The sequence below is a fragment of the Mus musculus genome, chromosome 2 (assembly GCF_000001635.26).
Source record: "Mus musculus strain C57BL/6J chromosome 2, GRCm38.p6 C57BL/6J".
Lineage (NCBI taxonomy): Eukaryota > Metazoa > Chordata > Mammalia > Rodentia > Muridae > Mus > Mus musculus.
Genome location: NC_000068.7, coordinates 59,876,576 through 59,893,367, shown reverse-complemented (window position 1 = coordinate 59,893,367; position 16,792 = coordinate 59,876,576). Strand labels below are relative to the sequence as shown.

General features: G+C 45.2%; 1 protein-coding gene and 1 long non-coding RNA gene across 20 annotated transcripts in view; one reads left to right on the top strand and one right to left on the bottom strand.

Annotated features, from left to right (window-relative positions):
- Nucleotides 1-2,947: 2,947 nt before the first annotated feature.
- Nucleotides 2,948-10,689, bottom strand: Gm52554. Its single transcript, XR_003954039.1, has 3 exons — nt 10,676-10,689; nt 4,317-4,490; nt 2,948-3,612 (listed from the first exon to the last, which is right to left on the bottom strand). It is a non-coding gene; the product is annotated as a predicted gene, 52554 (long non-coding RNA).
- A 58-nt stretch (nt 10,690-10,747) lies between these two features.
- Nucleotides 10,748-16,792, top strand: part of Wdsub1 (WD repeat, SAM and U-box domain containing 1) — a 30,257-nt gene continuing 24,212 nt past the window's right edge. For 3 of the 19 annotated variants that reach the window (XR_003953723.1, XM_011239786.2, XM_006500224.3), the window contains exons 1-3: nt 10,753-10,967; nt 14,781-15,238; nt 16,517-16,701. Coding sequence is in view for 18 of the 19 variants with exons in the window: in XM_011239786.2 (XP_011238088.1) it covers nt 14,841-15,238; nt 16,517-16,701 (583 nt within the window). In the remaining variant the exon portion in view is untranslated. Of the gene's footprint in view, nt 10,968-14,780; nt 15,239-16,516; nt 16,702-16,792 lie in introns of all 19 variants that reach the window. The other 16 variants (NM_001379396.1, NM_001379402.1, NM_001379397.1 and 13 more) reach the window with 12 other exon arrangements.

The following is a 16,792-nucleotide window of genomic DNA, read 5'->3' as shown; positions in this document are numbered from 1 at the left end:
AGGCTTTTCCCCCTGGGTGCGTGCAGGGTAAGGAGTTCAGGTGTGGACCTCAGGCATCCATGCCTGCACATGCAGCCAAGCACAGCTGGGGCTGTGTGCATGCAGACAGCATCTCCCAGACACGTTTAATTAATCTTCCTCATTATTTCAAACATCTCAATTCCCTTGTCCACCAAAATGTGGCAAAAACTGTGGGAGCCTTGACAGCATTGTGGAGTGATCTCCAGATGGCGACTTTGTAAGAGAGGAACACATTTCGGGGGGAAAAAAATCTAAAAAAAAAAAAAAATGAGAGCAGACTTTGCTCTGTACGTGAGGAGAGAACTGGAACGGGCTGTAAGCAGTGCCGTCGGACCAAAGGAAGTGTTTTCATCTGGCTGCAAGCAGCATAATTTCTGAAGAGCAAAGAAGAAAGCTGGCCCTCTGTTTACCCAGGCTTCCACTTGAAGATGCTTGCTTGCATGTAAACGAGGATACTCCAAAGAGAACACAGCAATGGCAGTGTTCAGCTGAGCAGACGGGCGTCGAAATTATAAGGGTGCCAGGAATATGGCCACGCGCACATGCCTATATAATCCCACCACGAGGTTGGCTGAGATAGGCAGATTACAGGTTCAAGGCCAAATGATTACATACTGAGAACTTTCAGAGCATATTTTCTTTGCATCTTGGTTCAGAGTTAGCACATCTGTTGAAGTTACACAGAGAAAGTGTTAGCATGTATACAGCATTGGGCTAGGTGTTTCATGTGTGCTTATTCACCCAGTCCGCTAGCTCCAAGTGGATACTACCATTCTGAGCTGTGAAGCCACCCAGAAGGACAGGTGGCTGCTTAGCCAAACTGCACAGGCTCTGCAGGATCACCTACTTTCTTCTAGGTGAATAATCTTCTGGGAATTATTTTATCAGGGCTTCAAAGTCTGGGAGAGTCATGGTTGCTACCTCCCATAATGGAGCCTATCAACTAGATCATAATGGGATGGATTCTTTACCAGTGACCAGGGAGCAATGCCAGGGTTTCCAATGTCAGGATACCTGGGAAGAGAATGACTCACCTGAAAGACGATCTGTGCACCCAAGTCAACACAAAAAGCCTGTGATGAAGCTGAGAAGTGTTCCATCCAGATGCTGACAAGGGCAGGTGAGCCAGCTCTTGGCCGTGAGATAGCCAGATCTTTCTGAAACGGGGCACTCCCACAAAATGCACATTTAACAGCCCATCCTGCCCTTCAGACTGTTGTGCTACTGAGAAACTGAAATACCTTGGCTTTCTTGATGGTTACATTTTGTAATGCTGCCTCTTTAAAATCCTGTCGGGCCATCCGAGTACAATTACGGATCTTTCCAGAGCTCACTATGAGTCATGTGTTCATGGACAAGCTCTTGGGGTATATGCAGACATTCTTGCGAGTTTGTGGGACTTGTCTTTCCAGAGTTTCGGTGGGCATGAAGTGAGGATGCGTACTGTCCTCAACTAGAGTGTCACACGTACTTTTAGACTTATGATTAATATAGCATTTGCCACATTAAAGATGCCAATGAATCTTTGCCTAGCAGGCCTTCCCGTTGAGGAGTAGCTCAGCCTTCGAGCACACCCTGAGAACAGAGTCAAGACTGGGTCTCTACATATCATTTCAATTCAGCTTCGTTGGCTTTCCAAAACATTTGCTTAGAAAGGTTTGGATATTATTTATTACTGCTGTTTGTATTATTATTATTATTATTATTATTATTGTCCCACTTTGTATTGACCTTTTCATTTCAACTACTGAATTAACTTGGAAGCTCTTATTAGAACCCTTTATCATAGCCACGAGCCTCTTCAACATGTCCCTGGGAGCAGATGAACTCTATCCAAACACTGTGTGAGTGAGACAGGATCTCACTCAGTTACCTAAGTTGCCCTGCAAGAACTCCTGGCAATCCTCCTGACTCAGCCTCCCCAGTGCTGGGATTGAAGGTGTGAACCCCCATACCTGGCTAAAAAGTTTGGCTCTTATTTGTATAGATAGCTTGGATATTTCATGAATTCTTCAGTCATACTGCTTTTGGAGCTCAGCAGTGTTAGCAAAGGGTTCTAATAAGAGCTTCCCAACGCAGACACTATTGTGGATGCTAAGAAGTGCTTGCTAACAGGAGCCTGATACAGCTGTCTCCTGAGAGGCTGTGCCAAAGCCTGACATATACAGACTTGGACGCTCTGAGCCAAACATTAGACTGAGAACAGGGTCCCCAATGGAGGAGTTAGAGAAAGGACTGAAGGAACTGAGGGGATTGCAACCCCATAGGGAGAACCATATCAACCAACCAGGTCCCCTCCCACCCCACCCCCAGAGCTCCCAAGGACTAAGCCATCAACCAAAGAGCACACATGGAGGGACCCATGACTCCAGCCACATATGTAGCAGAGGATGGCCTTGTTGGCCATCAATGAGAGGAGAGGCCCTTGATCCTGTGAAGGTTCAATGCTCCAGTATAGGAGAATTTGAGGGCAGGGAGGCGGGAGTGGGTGGGTGGGTAGGTGGGGGAACACCCTCATAGAAGCAGGGGGAGGGGATATGATATTAGGGGGTTCATGGGGGTGGGGGTGGGACCAGGAAAGGGGATAACATTTGAAATGTAAATAAAGAAAATATCCAACTTAAAAAGTAAAAAAAAGAGCTTCGCAGTTAATTCTGCAGTTGAAATGAATAAGTTAATACAAAGTAGGACTTTCAGAAAGTTCTCCAGATTGATTTTCTCTGCTCTCTAATGTTGACCACATTCCTCTTAAAGCTGGAGAACAGTGCCATTATTGCCATGAAACCATAACCCAGCTTTTATCACTGTTCAGGATGGGATTGTATTTTCCATGTCCCAGTAGGTAAATAGAGCCATGGGAAAGACTAGCTCTGGTCTATGAGTTTCAAATACAAGCATCATGTGTTGGTATTTTCTGTGGGTATTTTATTACTTACATTCATTCACGTGCTGGTGAAGTTTGCACTGCTGGTGAATATCTAATTGTCCCTATAGCATGTTCACATGACTTCTGCTCTCTTATTCTGACCAGCTTCAATCAATGCACTTCCTACTACCTCATAATGGACTTGTAGCATGAACAGAAAATGCAGTTTGGTTTTAAGTGACTGAGATAGTAGGTACTATTGGGACTGCATCATACCTTAGGATATCCTAAGAGACTAGGGTGTAGCTGTCTGGCAGCCACAGAGAACTGGGTACCTGAAAGAGAGACTGGGAATGAAAAAAGATGGATGGTCGAGAGAAGGATGAAGCCAAGACAAAGGTTTCTGATCAAGGCTCAAAGTTTAATTTTTAGCTCTGCATTTATATGGGCACACCCACAGACTCATCCTTTGTTTCAGCTGGATTGAGTTTCGAAGTAAGCTCTGCAGGCAGTTAACTTCTCAAAGCTCCATTAGGGAACTGAAAATGCCGGGACTCCAGCTATGTTGTAAAACCATCCACGGGGGCGTTGTTTTAGCCTAATCAAGGCTGGGGGAAGGGCGCGAGGGCTTCACATCCTGTTCCTCCAGATTTTTCTACTTAGCTTGCAAGTTGTAGCTTGCACCTGTGATCTCATTATTCTAGAGGCTGAGGCAGGAGGATTGCCTTGAGTTTGAAGAAAAAAAAAATGTATTTTGCCCTAGGCTCTGGAGAGAATGATGCAGTTAGAGATGCAGAGATACTAAGAAAAGGCCCAAGGGACTTTTGGGCCATGGTAAGTTTGTATGAATATATCTAAGAAAACACCCACATCTTTCTCAAACTTAACTGTGGAAGACTCTGCTGTTAGCAGAATACCATCACGAAAGAAAGGTCCCCAGTCAACAGCATGTAGAGGAACCAGCAGGGGTGGAAAAGGAAAGGAAATGAGGGCCAGGAGACTAGGAAGAGGGAAGTTAAACCTCTCTGTTTCAGAGGAAGATCTTATGATACAGAGGACACTAAGGAATCCACAAAAGAATCTATTGCAAGAGGGGGAAAGGTCAAGATAAGAATTCAGTTGTGCAGCCGGGCGTGGTGGCGCACACCTTTAATCCCAGCACTTGGAGGTAGAGGCAGGTGGATTTCTGAGTTCGAGGCCAGCCTGGTCTACAGAATGAGTTCCAGGACAGCCAGGGCTACACAGAGAAACCCTATCTCGAAAAACCAAAAAAAAAAAAAAAAAAAAAAAAAGAAAGAAAGAAAAAAAAAAAAAGGAAAAGAATTCAGTTGTGCTTCTGTGTTCTCATGTGCATGTATTGATGTGTGTGAGCTGTGCCATACACATAGGAGCCAGAGGACAGCCATAGGTGTTGGTCCTTCCCTCTCACCTTGTTTGACACAGGGTCCCTTGCTGCTGTGTGCAGCAGGCTATCTGGCTCTCAAGCTTTGGGATCCTCCCGTCTCCATTTCCTGTCTTGCCGTGTGTGGCTTCTGGGGATCCAGCCTCAGGTTTACACTGCAGGCACTTGAGCGGGTGAGCCATGTCCGCCTCCCTCTCTGTTCTAACAATAATAAAATCTGTGAGTAGACTTAAAATATTTCCATTGATAGTACCACCAAAAAGAATAAAATATTTATAATAAATGTGACAACGTCCAGGCGAGGTAGCACAGACCTATCATCTCTGTTGTTTGGGAGGTGGAGGCAGGAGGATTGCAAGAATGTCAGTCTTGGCAACTTAGTGGGACCTTGTCTCAACATCAAAAGTAGAAAGAGGATGAGAGTAGAGCTTTTGTCTGGCATCCCTGAGGAGTCCCTAAGTTTAATTCCCAGGAGAGGCAGGATGAAGGAGAGACACAGGAAGGACCGGAGGGTGGATGGGAGTTAGGAGTAACCTATGACTTGTGCTGTTAAAACTGTAAGACATTTCTGGAGTGATGGTGGCATATGCCTTTGCTCCCAGAACACAGAAGGCAGAGGCAGGCAGGTTGTTTCAGGACAGCCTGGTCTACAGAGAGTTCTAGGAGAGCCTGAGCATACCCTATCTCAAAAAAAAAAAAAAAAAAAAAAAAAAAGTGGGGATGGAGGGGAAACAAAACAAAACAAAACAAAACCTTAGTTGATGGGAAAAAATAATGCCATTTTTACAGATCTGAAGTTATAATGACAATACATCCTTAAATTTGTCTATATATTTCACATAATCCATATCAAAACATAGAATTAAAAAAATTTTTTTTAAAGATTTATTGATTTTATGTATGTGAGTTCACTGTCACTCCCCTCAGACACACCAGAAGAGGGTGTCAGATCCCATTACAGATGGTTGTGAGCCACCATGTGGTTGCCGAGAATCAAACTCAGGACCTCTGGAAGAGCAGTCAGTGCTCTTAACTGCTGAGCCCTCACTCCAGCCTCCGTAGCAGGCATTTTTATAGAAGTTGGCCAACTGTTCTCATACTTCACAATGAAGTTAAGAGACAAAGAAGAACCGAGTCTTGAGAGGAGAGTGCTCTCATGACAGTCAGAGGGTCACTTGGGAATTCTGAGACAGGATTTTGAACATGGAGTCAGGACCACTTACTGGATAAAATATGGACAAGGCAGATAAACTGGGCTTTCTGAGATCATACTCCAGAACTAAGGACGGTCACAACTGAGACAGACAGTAGGGACTGTGAGGGACTCTCATGCGCTGCTGGTGGCTTTGTAAGACAGCACAGCCATTTTGGAAAGCAGTTTGAAAGTTCTTCACAATGTGAAACTTCCCTTTACTGTCTGACCCAGAAATATTGCTCCTAGGTGTATAGTCAAGAAATTTAAAAATATTATCACTCAAAAGCTTGTGCTCATAACAGCATTAAGAGTCAAGAATATGAAGCAAGCCAAACACTACCAGCTGATACATGGCTAGAAATGCTGTCTGGCATACACTGTGAAATTTCATTTGGTAATGAGGAGGAAGAAACATATATGTAAGAGCACTGGAAATACTATTCTGAACAAAAGAGCTAGTCATAAAAGCCACATTATATGAGTCTCTCTACATATAATGACATAATTTGCTGTTATGTTAATTAATTTGCTATACAGAGAAACCCCGTCTCAAACACCCCCCCCCCAAAAAAGAATAATGCTACAAAAATAGCAAGTGGATCGGTGTATTTGACTAGAGATTATTGCTTAGGGATTAGTTAGTAACATCTAGGGAATTATATTGTAATGATAGTGTAATGATATATTTGGTTTTTCGAGACAGGGTTTCTCTGTATAGCCCTGGCTGTCCTGGAACTCACTTTGTAGACTAGGCTGGCCTCGAACTCAGAAATCCGCCTGCCTTTGCCTCCTGAGTGCTGGGATTAAAGGCATATGTGCCACCACACTCAGCTGTAAATATATTAAAAACAAACCTTGTATGGGTAAGTTTATGGTGAATTTCATGGTATTTAAATGATATGATCAATTAAAAATATTAGGAAGTCAGCCAGGTGGTGGTGGTGGTGGCACACACCTTTAATCCCAGCACTTGAAAGGCAGAGGCAGGCTGATCTCTGAATTTGAGGCCAACCTGGTCTACAGAGTGAGTTCCAAAACAGCTAGTGCTACCTGGCTATAGAGAAACCCTGTCTTGAAACACTTTAAGTAATTAATTAAAATAACAAACTTAGGAAGTCATGGGAAAGATGGGTCATAAAAATTCAGAGATGACCCAGACAAAAAGAAGAATCATTTGGCGCCTCTCCTATGTTGTATGAATAGGAAGCGCTCACCTATGTGAGCGAGCATTTAAGCGATATAGCCTTTCATCAACTAGAGACATTAACTTCATACCCTTCACAGGGCAAGACTCCACCAATCTGCATGTGTCGGGTAAACAAACATTGCATGGTTTTCTTTGGGCAGGAGAGTTGGAGTGAATGCATTCCTTTGGAGCCTTAGATTGTTGGGTTGTGTCTTTTAATGTTTCCCTGTGATCTGCATAACAGGAAGACATCAGTATTCTTATTCTAATCATGTGAATTTTGATTATATGATTTGCTTCTGGAATGTTTTAATTGTATTCTTTAATGTCATTGTAGAACCTCTCGTGAATAAATGTGTCTGTAATGGTTTAGAGTAGGTATAAGGCGAGAAAGTGATTAGCTCTGGATGTCAAATGGATCTGGAGTTGATTTAATTGACACACTGTTTTGAAACACCAGACTTTTCTGGGGGGAAAAAAAAATTCAGTACTGACCTCTGTTAATTAAGAATGACCCATAAGGGCTGTCGAGATGGCTCAGTGGGTAAGAGCACTGACTGCTCTTCCAAAGGTCCTGAGTTCAAATCCCAGCAACCACATGGTGGCTCACAACCACGTGTAATGAGATCTGATATCCTCTCTTTTGGTGCTTCTGAAGTCAGCTACAGTGTACCTATGTATAATAATAAATAAATCTTTGGGAAAAAAATGACCCATAAATGTCTAGTCCAGCAGTGATTTGGTGTGGTGTGTGTGTGTGTGTGTGTGTGTGTGTGTGTGTGTGTGTGTGTAATGGGGGAGTTTGATACCCAGAGAGGGGCTTCCCCTTCTCAAAGGGGAATGGGGGGAGGATGTGCATGAGGGAGCCCTGGGAGGAGGGGAAGGGCTGGTATTGGGTTGTAAAGGGGATAAGTAAATAAATAAGAAAAGTAAATAAGATAAGTAAATAAAAAAGAATGACTCATATGAAAGAAGAGGGCTGCATACTGGGGGTTAAAGGGTTAAGGAGGGAGTGTACGATGGGGAAGAAGAGGGCATAGGGGAGTGGGTTAACCAAAACTAAAGATGTATGAAAAGTCTTTGCGAAACCCACTAATTAGTAAGCTGATTTCAAGTATAGCTTTTAAAAGGAGTTCAGACAGAGACTGCATGGATGGTTACTGCTGCTACTAGAAGACCTGGATGTAAGCAGACATTGCAATGCCAGGCTTGATGTCCCTCCCTATGAGTCACTGCACGGGGACCCCACAGAGTCCCCAAAAGAACAAGTTGATTGTCATTGCTCTTGGCTATCCACTATAACTGTATGGTAAGCATCGAGGAATAGTTCTTTAAGTCAGTAACTATGAGGTTAAAGTTTCAATTATCCCATTTGGCGTAAAGAGAAACTATGTTAGCATATGTGGTTAAATGAGAATGGCCCCAGTGGGCTCCTGTATTTGAATGCTTAGTCTTCAGTTGACTGGGGGAGCATTGGGAGGTGTGGGTTTGCTGGAGGAGGAATGTCGGTGGGGGTCCTCTTGGGTTTGAGGATTCCAAAGCCTTGTGCCATTTTGAGTTAGTGCTCTCTGCCTCCTGTTTGTGATTTAAGGTGTGAGCTCTTAGCTGTTTCTGTCACCAAACCCTTTCTCCACATCATGGACTAAGCATCTGAAGCCTGAAGCCCAGTTAAACATGTCATTTCTAAGTTGCCTTGGTCATGGTGTTTTGACACAGCAATAAAAAAGTCACTAAGACAGCAAATTTCTCCAAGTAACTTACAAGAGTGAAGACCAATGAAGAGTTTAGCATTGGAGACTGCACCTAAGGCTGTGTGAGCGCACACCCCTAGCACCTTGGGACAGACAAGAAATAGACTGTCATGAGGACAGGGTCCAGCACATGGCTCCTGCCATAAGAGAAAGGTGAGAGGTGGCAGGTCTTCTCCTGGGTCCTGACTCTTTACTGGAACTCAGCCTGGATGGACAGATGGGGCCTCCATGCCTCCCCATGTGGTCTCAGAGCTAGGTGAGTGACCCCAGCACTGTTTGGCCTTTCACAGCCTACCAATGGAAATGATTCTTGAGGGAGTCCTAACATGCCACTTGGGTTCCAGGGGAAGCACTTGCTATGGTTTGGATCTGGAATGTACTGAAAAAGTCTATGTGTTAAAAGCTTGGGTCTTAAGCCCCTGGCACTTTTGGAAGGTGGTGGCAGCGGGAGGTCTTCAGATCAGATCGTAGAGGACACACCCGTGATTCAGGTAGTGGGATAGAGTCCCTTTCTGTTTCTTTTTCACTCCTGTCCATGAAGCTGGGACTCTGCTCTGTCATGCACCACCACCTGTACTTTGGAACTTTCTGGAGGTGGACTATTGCTGGAACATGGAGATCATGTGGCTAAATCAATGGAAGATTGATGGTGGCAATATCTACTTTGATGTTGTTGAAGCCAATGTAGAGACCAGAAGCCAAAAATATACTACGTATGCTCCCCTCCCCCGACTTTTACCATCTGGTCTCAAGGACTCAGGTGGTGCTACAGAGGAAATACCTGTCCATCTGTCCAAATTGGGGAGGAACAGAGACCTAACTCTATAATCTTTTCTTTATAAATGATTCCTATTTGGCATATTTTAGAAAGTCTTCCATATCCCAAGGTTTTAAGCAAGAGACAAGCTACCAGAGAGGGCTTGCCTCTCCCAAACTACCTGTCCCATGGGGTGAACGTGCTGCAGCAAACAACTGGTGTTTGTAGGCGGGGTCTACTAGTCCCTTGTCTAATTGCTGTGATAAAACACACAGCAAGAGCAACTTGGGGAAAGGGTGGTTCACTTTGGCTCACAGTTCCAGAGGATAAAGAGCATCGTGACAGGGAACATGGGCAGCACTGCCTGGGGAAACTGGTCACATTGCATCCAAGTCAAGAAAGAGATAAACACTGGTGCTCCTTTTTCTTCAGCCCAAGTCACCGAGTGGGATGGTACCACCACAGTTAGGGTGGACCTTTCCACCTCATTAGCCTAATCAAAAAAATCCCTCACAGCCATGTCCAGAACTTTGTTTCCATGGTGATTCTAGCTCTGGACACATTGACACTATTAACTATCACCTAGGTTTCTTTCATAGATTTCACAGATTTTACTAAGATAATAGCCAGTCAAATTGATGGAGATGTGCTGCATCCTTGCAACGGGCCTCAAAGGAAAGAAGGCGTGACAGACACACATCCACAGAATCTGGGATGACATGGTCTGGGCTCTCTCATGGAAAAGGCTGCAGAACCCTGGGAACCCAGCCTGTTTAATACATACAGTTGGACACAGAGAGGGGTTACAGTTCAACATATAGCTGAATTAAGATGGCAGGGTTTATAGTATACAGCTGAACAAGGAGACAGGCTTAGCTCATCACTAGGAGCAGTCTCTGTGGGGGACCAGTCTTCAGGCGGTAAACATCCAGGAGGACAAAGCTAGAGAGGACATTTCTGCACACCCCGTTAACGTTAGAACGTCAGACAGGAGGGGTGGCTTTTCCAGTCCCATGGCTCTAAGGCACTGGGCTCCTTGATACGGCTATGCCCATATCAAACAAAATACACATTCACCAGGGCTCCAGTCACTATGGAGATAGAAAAAGATAACACTCAAGTCTGGCAAGAATGTGGAGAGACAGGCACCACTCTACATATATCATTCAGAGTACAAACCATGCCAAGTACAAACAACCCAGAGCCACTGGGTACTTGGTATGTAACGTAAGTCTGAAAATTCTTTAGGCTCATACACCCAGTAGTTCCATTTCTATTTAGCTCTAGTTGAGGTTCAGAAGTGTGGATAGAGATCTAAGTACGAAGGAGCTTAATCTAACTTTTTTTTTTCTGTGAGCAAAAAAGTTAAACTACCATTCGGCAGTATGATATAGTCCCATTTGGACCATTAAGCAAAACAAAACCCAAAACAAACAAGAAAAAAAACCAACTTCCAGGTAAATTACCACAGCCAAAGCCCACAGGGAACCGGCCTACCGGAGCTGCCGCGGGCACGCATGCGCGGGCATGGGCGCGGGGTGGGGCTTGCGCGGCTCTCCCTGCGCCGCAGCCACGCCCACCTCAGTTAGGTAACACGTGACCCAGTGAGTCGGGCTCTGCCTAGTGAGCAGCCCAGCCCAGCAGCCCAGCTCGGGGCCCAGCCCGGGGCCGAGCCCGGGGCAGTGCAGACTTGGTGACCTCAGAACCCGGAGGTGCGTGACCTCGACCCCGGAGCCGCGCAGGGGAGGAGCCGCCCGGAGGCGGGACTCTCAGTCCGGGTGCGAGGGAAGTGAGTGTGGGCTGCACGCCAGGTGGCGTTGGGGCGGGGGCAGGACCGGGCCACCGGGTGGGCTGCGGTCACGCACACCCCACTGGCCTGCTGGCTCGCCCGGCCTCTTGTGCGCCGAGAGAGAGAGAGCGGGAGCCGGTTCGGAAAGTCTCTCGCTGCATTGGCACTCCGGGGATTTGGACCGGCTCCAGAAAGCTCCATCTGAGCTTGTTTTCCGAGAACCTGTTGGAGTGTTTCTGCTTGTTTTGTTTTGTGAGGCTATGAGAGACCTGGAGGGAAGGCTGCTGAACTTTGGGAAGAAGATGAAAATGAAAACATTTACTTATTTATTTGTAGAGATTTCCGTAAACTAGATGAAGACAAGAGATTATCCATTTTACAAGTCGAGGTCACGTCTGTTTCTTAGGGATGGTTTCAGCCGCGATTGTTACTCGTTTGTTGGTTTTCTGAGACTAGTTAGGTAGGCTTTACCTCCTTGTTTAGCTGAAGGTGATCTTGAACCCCTGATCCTCGTCCTGCCTCTGCCTCCCTAGTGTTGGTGTTACAGGCTCAGGCCAGGATGCCCGGCACTAATTTTTAATTATACTGTTTTTCCACAGTTAGATTTTTGTTTTGGAAGCTTTACTTTCTAAATCATTCCATGCTAGATTTCATATGTAACATTTAAAAGCAAACTCAACTATATTTGGAACGGAGTTTCATTTGAGCACGTTAGGTACCTAGCACTGCCTTGCATGCTGTGGTTGCAGAGATAAGCAATATGGACAGGGTGCCTACTTCTTTGTGGTCACTGGCGGTGGGAATGCACACAGGGGCTGCCGCTGCAGGAATCAGTATGAAGCATTCTCAGAAGACTGACATTCGACCTGCCTGTACAACATCTTATGTAGCCAAAGATCTAAGTCCTACCACAGAGATACATGCACTGTGTGCGGTACAAGGCTGCATACCACAAGAAATGGAACTGATCTAGATGACTGTTGCCAGTTGGATTTTTTTAAACTGATACAAATGGATTTTTAAAATCGGTACATATACACAATAGAATTTTACTTTGCCACAAAGAAAAATGAAATCATGATATTTGTGGGAAAATGTTGGAACTAGAAATGACCCTGCTAAGTGAAATAAGCCAGACTCACACAAATGCTGGTCAGCCTTGGATACCTGAACACAATGCCCCCCTCTCCCAGAATCTACCATTGGCCAATAGTTCAGAAGTAAGAAGCGGTGCCTCACGAGCCACTTCCCTGATCCCTGTCTTGACAGCGCCAACCTTGTGCGAGCTCAGCACAGTAACAAGGTTGCTGGGCATGTATGATTGCAGTGGCTATATCTAATGAGTGGGATTTCAGAGCACTTCCTCTGTCCGCTGCCTTTGAAGTCTTTTGGTTCCCTGTCTTACAGTTGTTCCTAAGCCTTAGAAGGGATGCTATAAACATCTTATTTCAGGCTGATTCCTCAGCTTTCCTTAGCCTCAGTATCTATACTGCATTCCATGAGACTCTGCATTCACCATCGATGGCAAAGAGAGGTCTCTCTGGGGCTGAGAGCAGCATTTATTTGGCTGTGCTTATAAGCACAGATACTTAGAAGGACAGTTTGACTCTTCGTCAATTAAGCTGAACAACAGTAATAAGTTTCCCCAGGACCTCTCTAGGCATAGGCGATAGACAGGTTTTTCAGTACTGGGCATTGATTCCCATCTGCCCACAAATCCAGTCAGAGAAGGATTGGTTGTCTCCCTAAGAGTTGTGCCACTATTACAATGGTGGCTACATCTTGCCTGCCAGGTTGTGATTATAGTTCATAGAGTTTCGGCTAGTTAAGATTTGTCTTTTTTCTCCATCAGCCTCCATAGCACCAATGGCATTAACAGCTAGCCAGCATGGAGGAGGTTTCCAGGTCGCTTGCAGCTTGATTTCTTTGTATCTTGGAACCAAGAGATGTGGAACCTTCCAGCAGTAGAGCTTTGTCATCTAGTTCTGGTGGACAACCAAGGCTTGGCAAGAGCCTGTGCTGTTTGAGGGGAGGGGCGAGCTTCTGGGGCTTCTCCGACCAACAATTCCCATGGAAGTGTAATGGTTTGAACAAGAATGGCTCTCTTAGGTTCGTCTGTTTGAATGCTTGGTCCCCAGTTGGTGGGACTGTTTGATAAGGATTAGGGGATGTGTCCTTGTTGGAGGCCTTGTTGGGCTTTGAGGTTTGTCATTTCCAGTTAGTGCTCTCTCTGCTTCCTGCCTGTGATCAGATAGAAGTGCTCATCGACTGCTCCAGTGGCTCCAGTGGTCTTCTTGCCTACCGCCATATCCCCCAGCAAGATGACAGATTCTGATCCCCTGGAGTCACCAGCCACAATAAAGTCTTTTATAAGTTTTCCTGGTCATAGTGTCTTCGCCACAACAGAAACGTAACACAAATAGGTGAAGTCCCACCAGGCATGTGTCTAGGGCAGTATTAGCTAGTCTTGTAAGTTATCTACCTTCAGAACTTTTATATTTTTCAACGGGGTTTCCATGACTCTTGGAACCCTTCATTTTGGTTCACACTCTCTTTCACCTCATCTCTTTCACCCTCCCAGACTAAGTCTTTCTGCCCCAGTACCCGAACATCTGTACTCTGTATATGGAGCAGCCCTTGAGACTCTGCTCTTTAAAGACTCCCTGTTCCCAGTGCCCTTGTCCAGAGTCCTGGCTTCCACGTATATTCCAAGCTAGACACACAAAACTGAGGATTTGAAAATTCTCATAATTGTGTCGGGGGTGGGGATATGTGGGTCATGAAATTAGAAAGGACTCAGTAAGAGCAGAAAGCTCAGGGGATGGCAGGGAACTAATAGAATGTGTGTGGCGTGAGGCCAGAGAGAACGGCTAGGAGCACTGGCTGCTCTTCCAGAGGACCTGGGTTTGATTCCCAGCACCCACATGGCAGTTCAGTTGCCTGTACCTCCAGTTCCAGGGCCGTCTTTGGCTCTCTGCAGATGCCGCATGCATGAATATAAACATGCATACAGGCAAACACTCACATGCTACACACACACACTACACATATTACATATATATACATATATATATGTATATATATGTGTATATATATATATGTGTGTGTGTATATATATATCACATCACATATATATATATATATCACATCACATAACATGAAGGCAGAAGGTGTTATTTCCAGAAGGAACGGATCCAGAGATCAGGAAGGAGAATTTTTAAAAAGACAAACTGAATGAAAATGTCTTGATGAAACCTGTAATTATTACAAACTGAGTCTAAAAAATTACCTTAGAATAAACACCAGGAACACCAAAGATTTGTAAATGAAATCAGTAAACATTGCTGAAATTTACAAAAAGGGATCAGACCGTATGTTTTTATGAGCTATCGAAAGGAATTTGGATTTTAGGTTTTTAAAATGTGTCTCTGGATTGTGTGTGGTCTGGACAACTTTGTTCCATTAGCATTTGGTTTCCAAGCCTCAAATCTTTTGTGTCTTTGTGCAGACCATGACAAGGCAGCTTTCAATACAGCTACATTTTGAAGGAGACTTTGGGGTTTTCCCTCTATCAGTAAATCATATTTCGAAGCAAATAGCTTGGCTCTCTGGTGGAGGGATCATCTGATACAGTTAAAAGTGGTAACGTTTTTGAGTTGACTTTAATAGGTCTGAGGTAAAGCTGGTTTTTAGGCTCCGGGTTTTTTGTTTAATCATTACCTCCAAATTATCCCAGGTAATGAATTGTCCTTAAAAACGGGACTTTTGTGGGGTAGATTCTTTTTCTCAGACTTGGATTTCCCTGATTTCTAGGGTGACATGTGACTTTGACTGGTTTAAAAACTCACAGGCTGTTTACTTTGTGTGAGGAACATGGTGAGGCTGATTCACACGCTGGCTGATCACGGTGATGACGTCAGCTGCTGCGCCTTCTCGGCTGCCCTCCTGGCCACCTGCTCCTTGGACAAGACCATCCGCCTGTACTCCCTAAGTGACTTTGCTGAACTGCCGTACTCCCCGCTGAAGTTCCACACCTATGCTGTCCACTGCTGCTGTTTCTCACCCTCAGGACACGTTTTAGCATCGTGCTCGACAGACGGGACCACGGTGCTGTGGAGCTCGCACAGCGGACACACCCTGACCGTGTTGGAGCAGCCGGGTGGCAGCCCTGTGCGCGTCTGTTGCTTTTCCCCAGACTCTGCCTACCTAGCGTCAGGGGCTGCCGATGGATCCATTGCTTTGTGGAATGCACAGACATACAAACTATATAGGTATGGCTGCTTAAACCCTGCCTGGCTTGAATCCCGTTAAGATTAAATTTTATTTTTCTTTGTTTGTTTGTTTTTGTTTTTCTCTGTATAGCCCTAGCTGTCCTGGAACTCACTCTGTAGAGCAGGCTGGCCTCGAACTCAGAAATCCGCCTGCCTCTGCCTCCCAAGTGCTGGGATTAAAGGCATGCGCCGCCACTGCCCGGCAAATTTTATTTTTCATTGTGGTAAAATAGACATAGTTGATGCATTCGTTGAAATTATTAAGTACTCTAGAAACCGTAACCTTCTTTATGCGAACAGTTGAAATCATCTCATGTTCTCCCTGCCTGGTGTCTGTAGAGCAGGTGTCCCAGCTGGGCAACAACTGCTGCTCCTCTGTGGTCTCAGAGCTGAAGAAAGTGATGCTTTTAAGCGGTGTTCAAGGGTTAACCTAGCATAACCAGACAGCGCAGAAAGGATGGGTGCCTGGCTAAGGAGGGCTTGCCACTGGTGAGGAGTGATTTCCACCTCTGTGGCCCAGGTTCCTTCCTGCATGTGATTAACAGCGCTCTAATTGCCCAGGGCTCACCAGTTTGTTTTCTTATCTGAGGAACAGTGTTGCCAGGACAGCACTTGGAACTGTGCTCCCAGGAGAACTGTGGTACACATGTGGGTTTTGTTCATAATGAACTTGTTTGATGCTGAGGCGCAGAGTCTTAGTATTATCTGATTTGAATACAGAAATTCAATGTGGTTTTTATTTTAATAGCATGTCTTTTCAGTAAGAAATCATTCTGAATATTTTAAATAAGGCCACTGTGGGTTGGAGAGATGGCTCAGCAGTTAAGAGCACTGACTGCTCTTCCAGAGGTCCTGAGTTCAAATCCCAGCAACCACATGGTGGCTCACAACCATCTGTAATGGGATCCAATACCCTCTTCTGGTGTGTCTCAAGACAGTGACAATGTACTTATATATAATAAATAAATAAATAAATAAATAAATCTTTAAATAAAGCCATTGCTAGGCTTGGTTGTTTTTTGCTTTTTTAAGCTTTGAGGTTTTAATGTGCTCATAGACTTGCTATGAAAATACAAAGATACGAGATTGTAGCCCAGGTCTAGGCTCATGGGTATCAGCTACTGTGTTTAAGACCTTGCTGTACCCTGTAGAGAGTGTGTCAGTGAGTAGCGTCTGATGCTTTCTTGTGTAGGCACCCTGGTTCTGTCACTTCTAAGGGACTGTAATAGAAAGTCAGAGCCTCTGACCCTCACGCCCTCCTTTTCTGTTCTGTTTCAGGTGTGGTAGTGTCAAGGATAGCTCATTGGTGGCCTGTGCGTTTTCTCCCGATGGAGGCCTCTTTGTCACTGGCTCCTCGGGCGGGGACTTGACAGTGTGGGATGACAGAATGAGGTGTCTACACAGCGAGAAGGCGCACGATCTCGGGATCACCTGCTGCAGCTTTTCCTCACAGCCTCTCTCTGGTTGGTTGGCTCACTCTTCTAAGCGCGGGCTCCCTGTCTGTAATTCCTGTGACTTGGTCCTTTGAGTTTCCACGTCATTGTTAGTACCGAG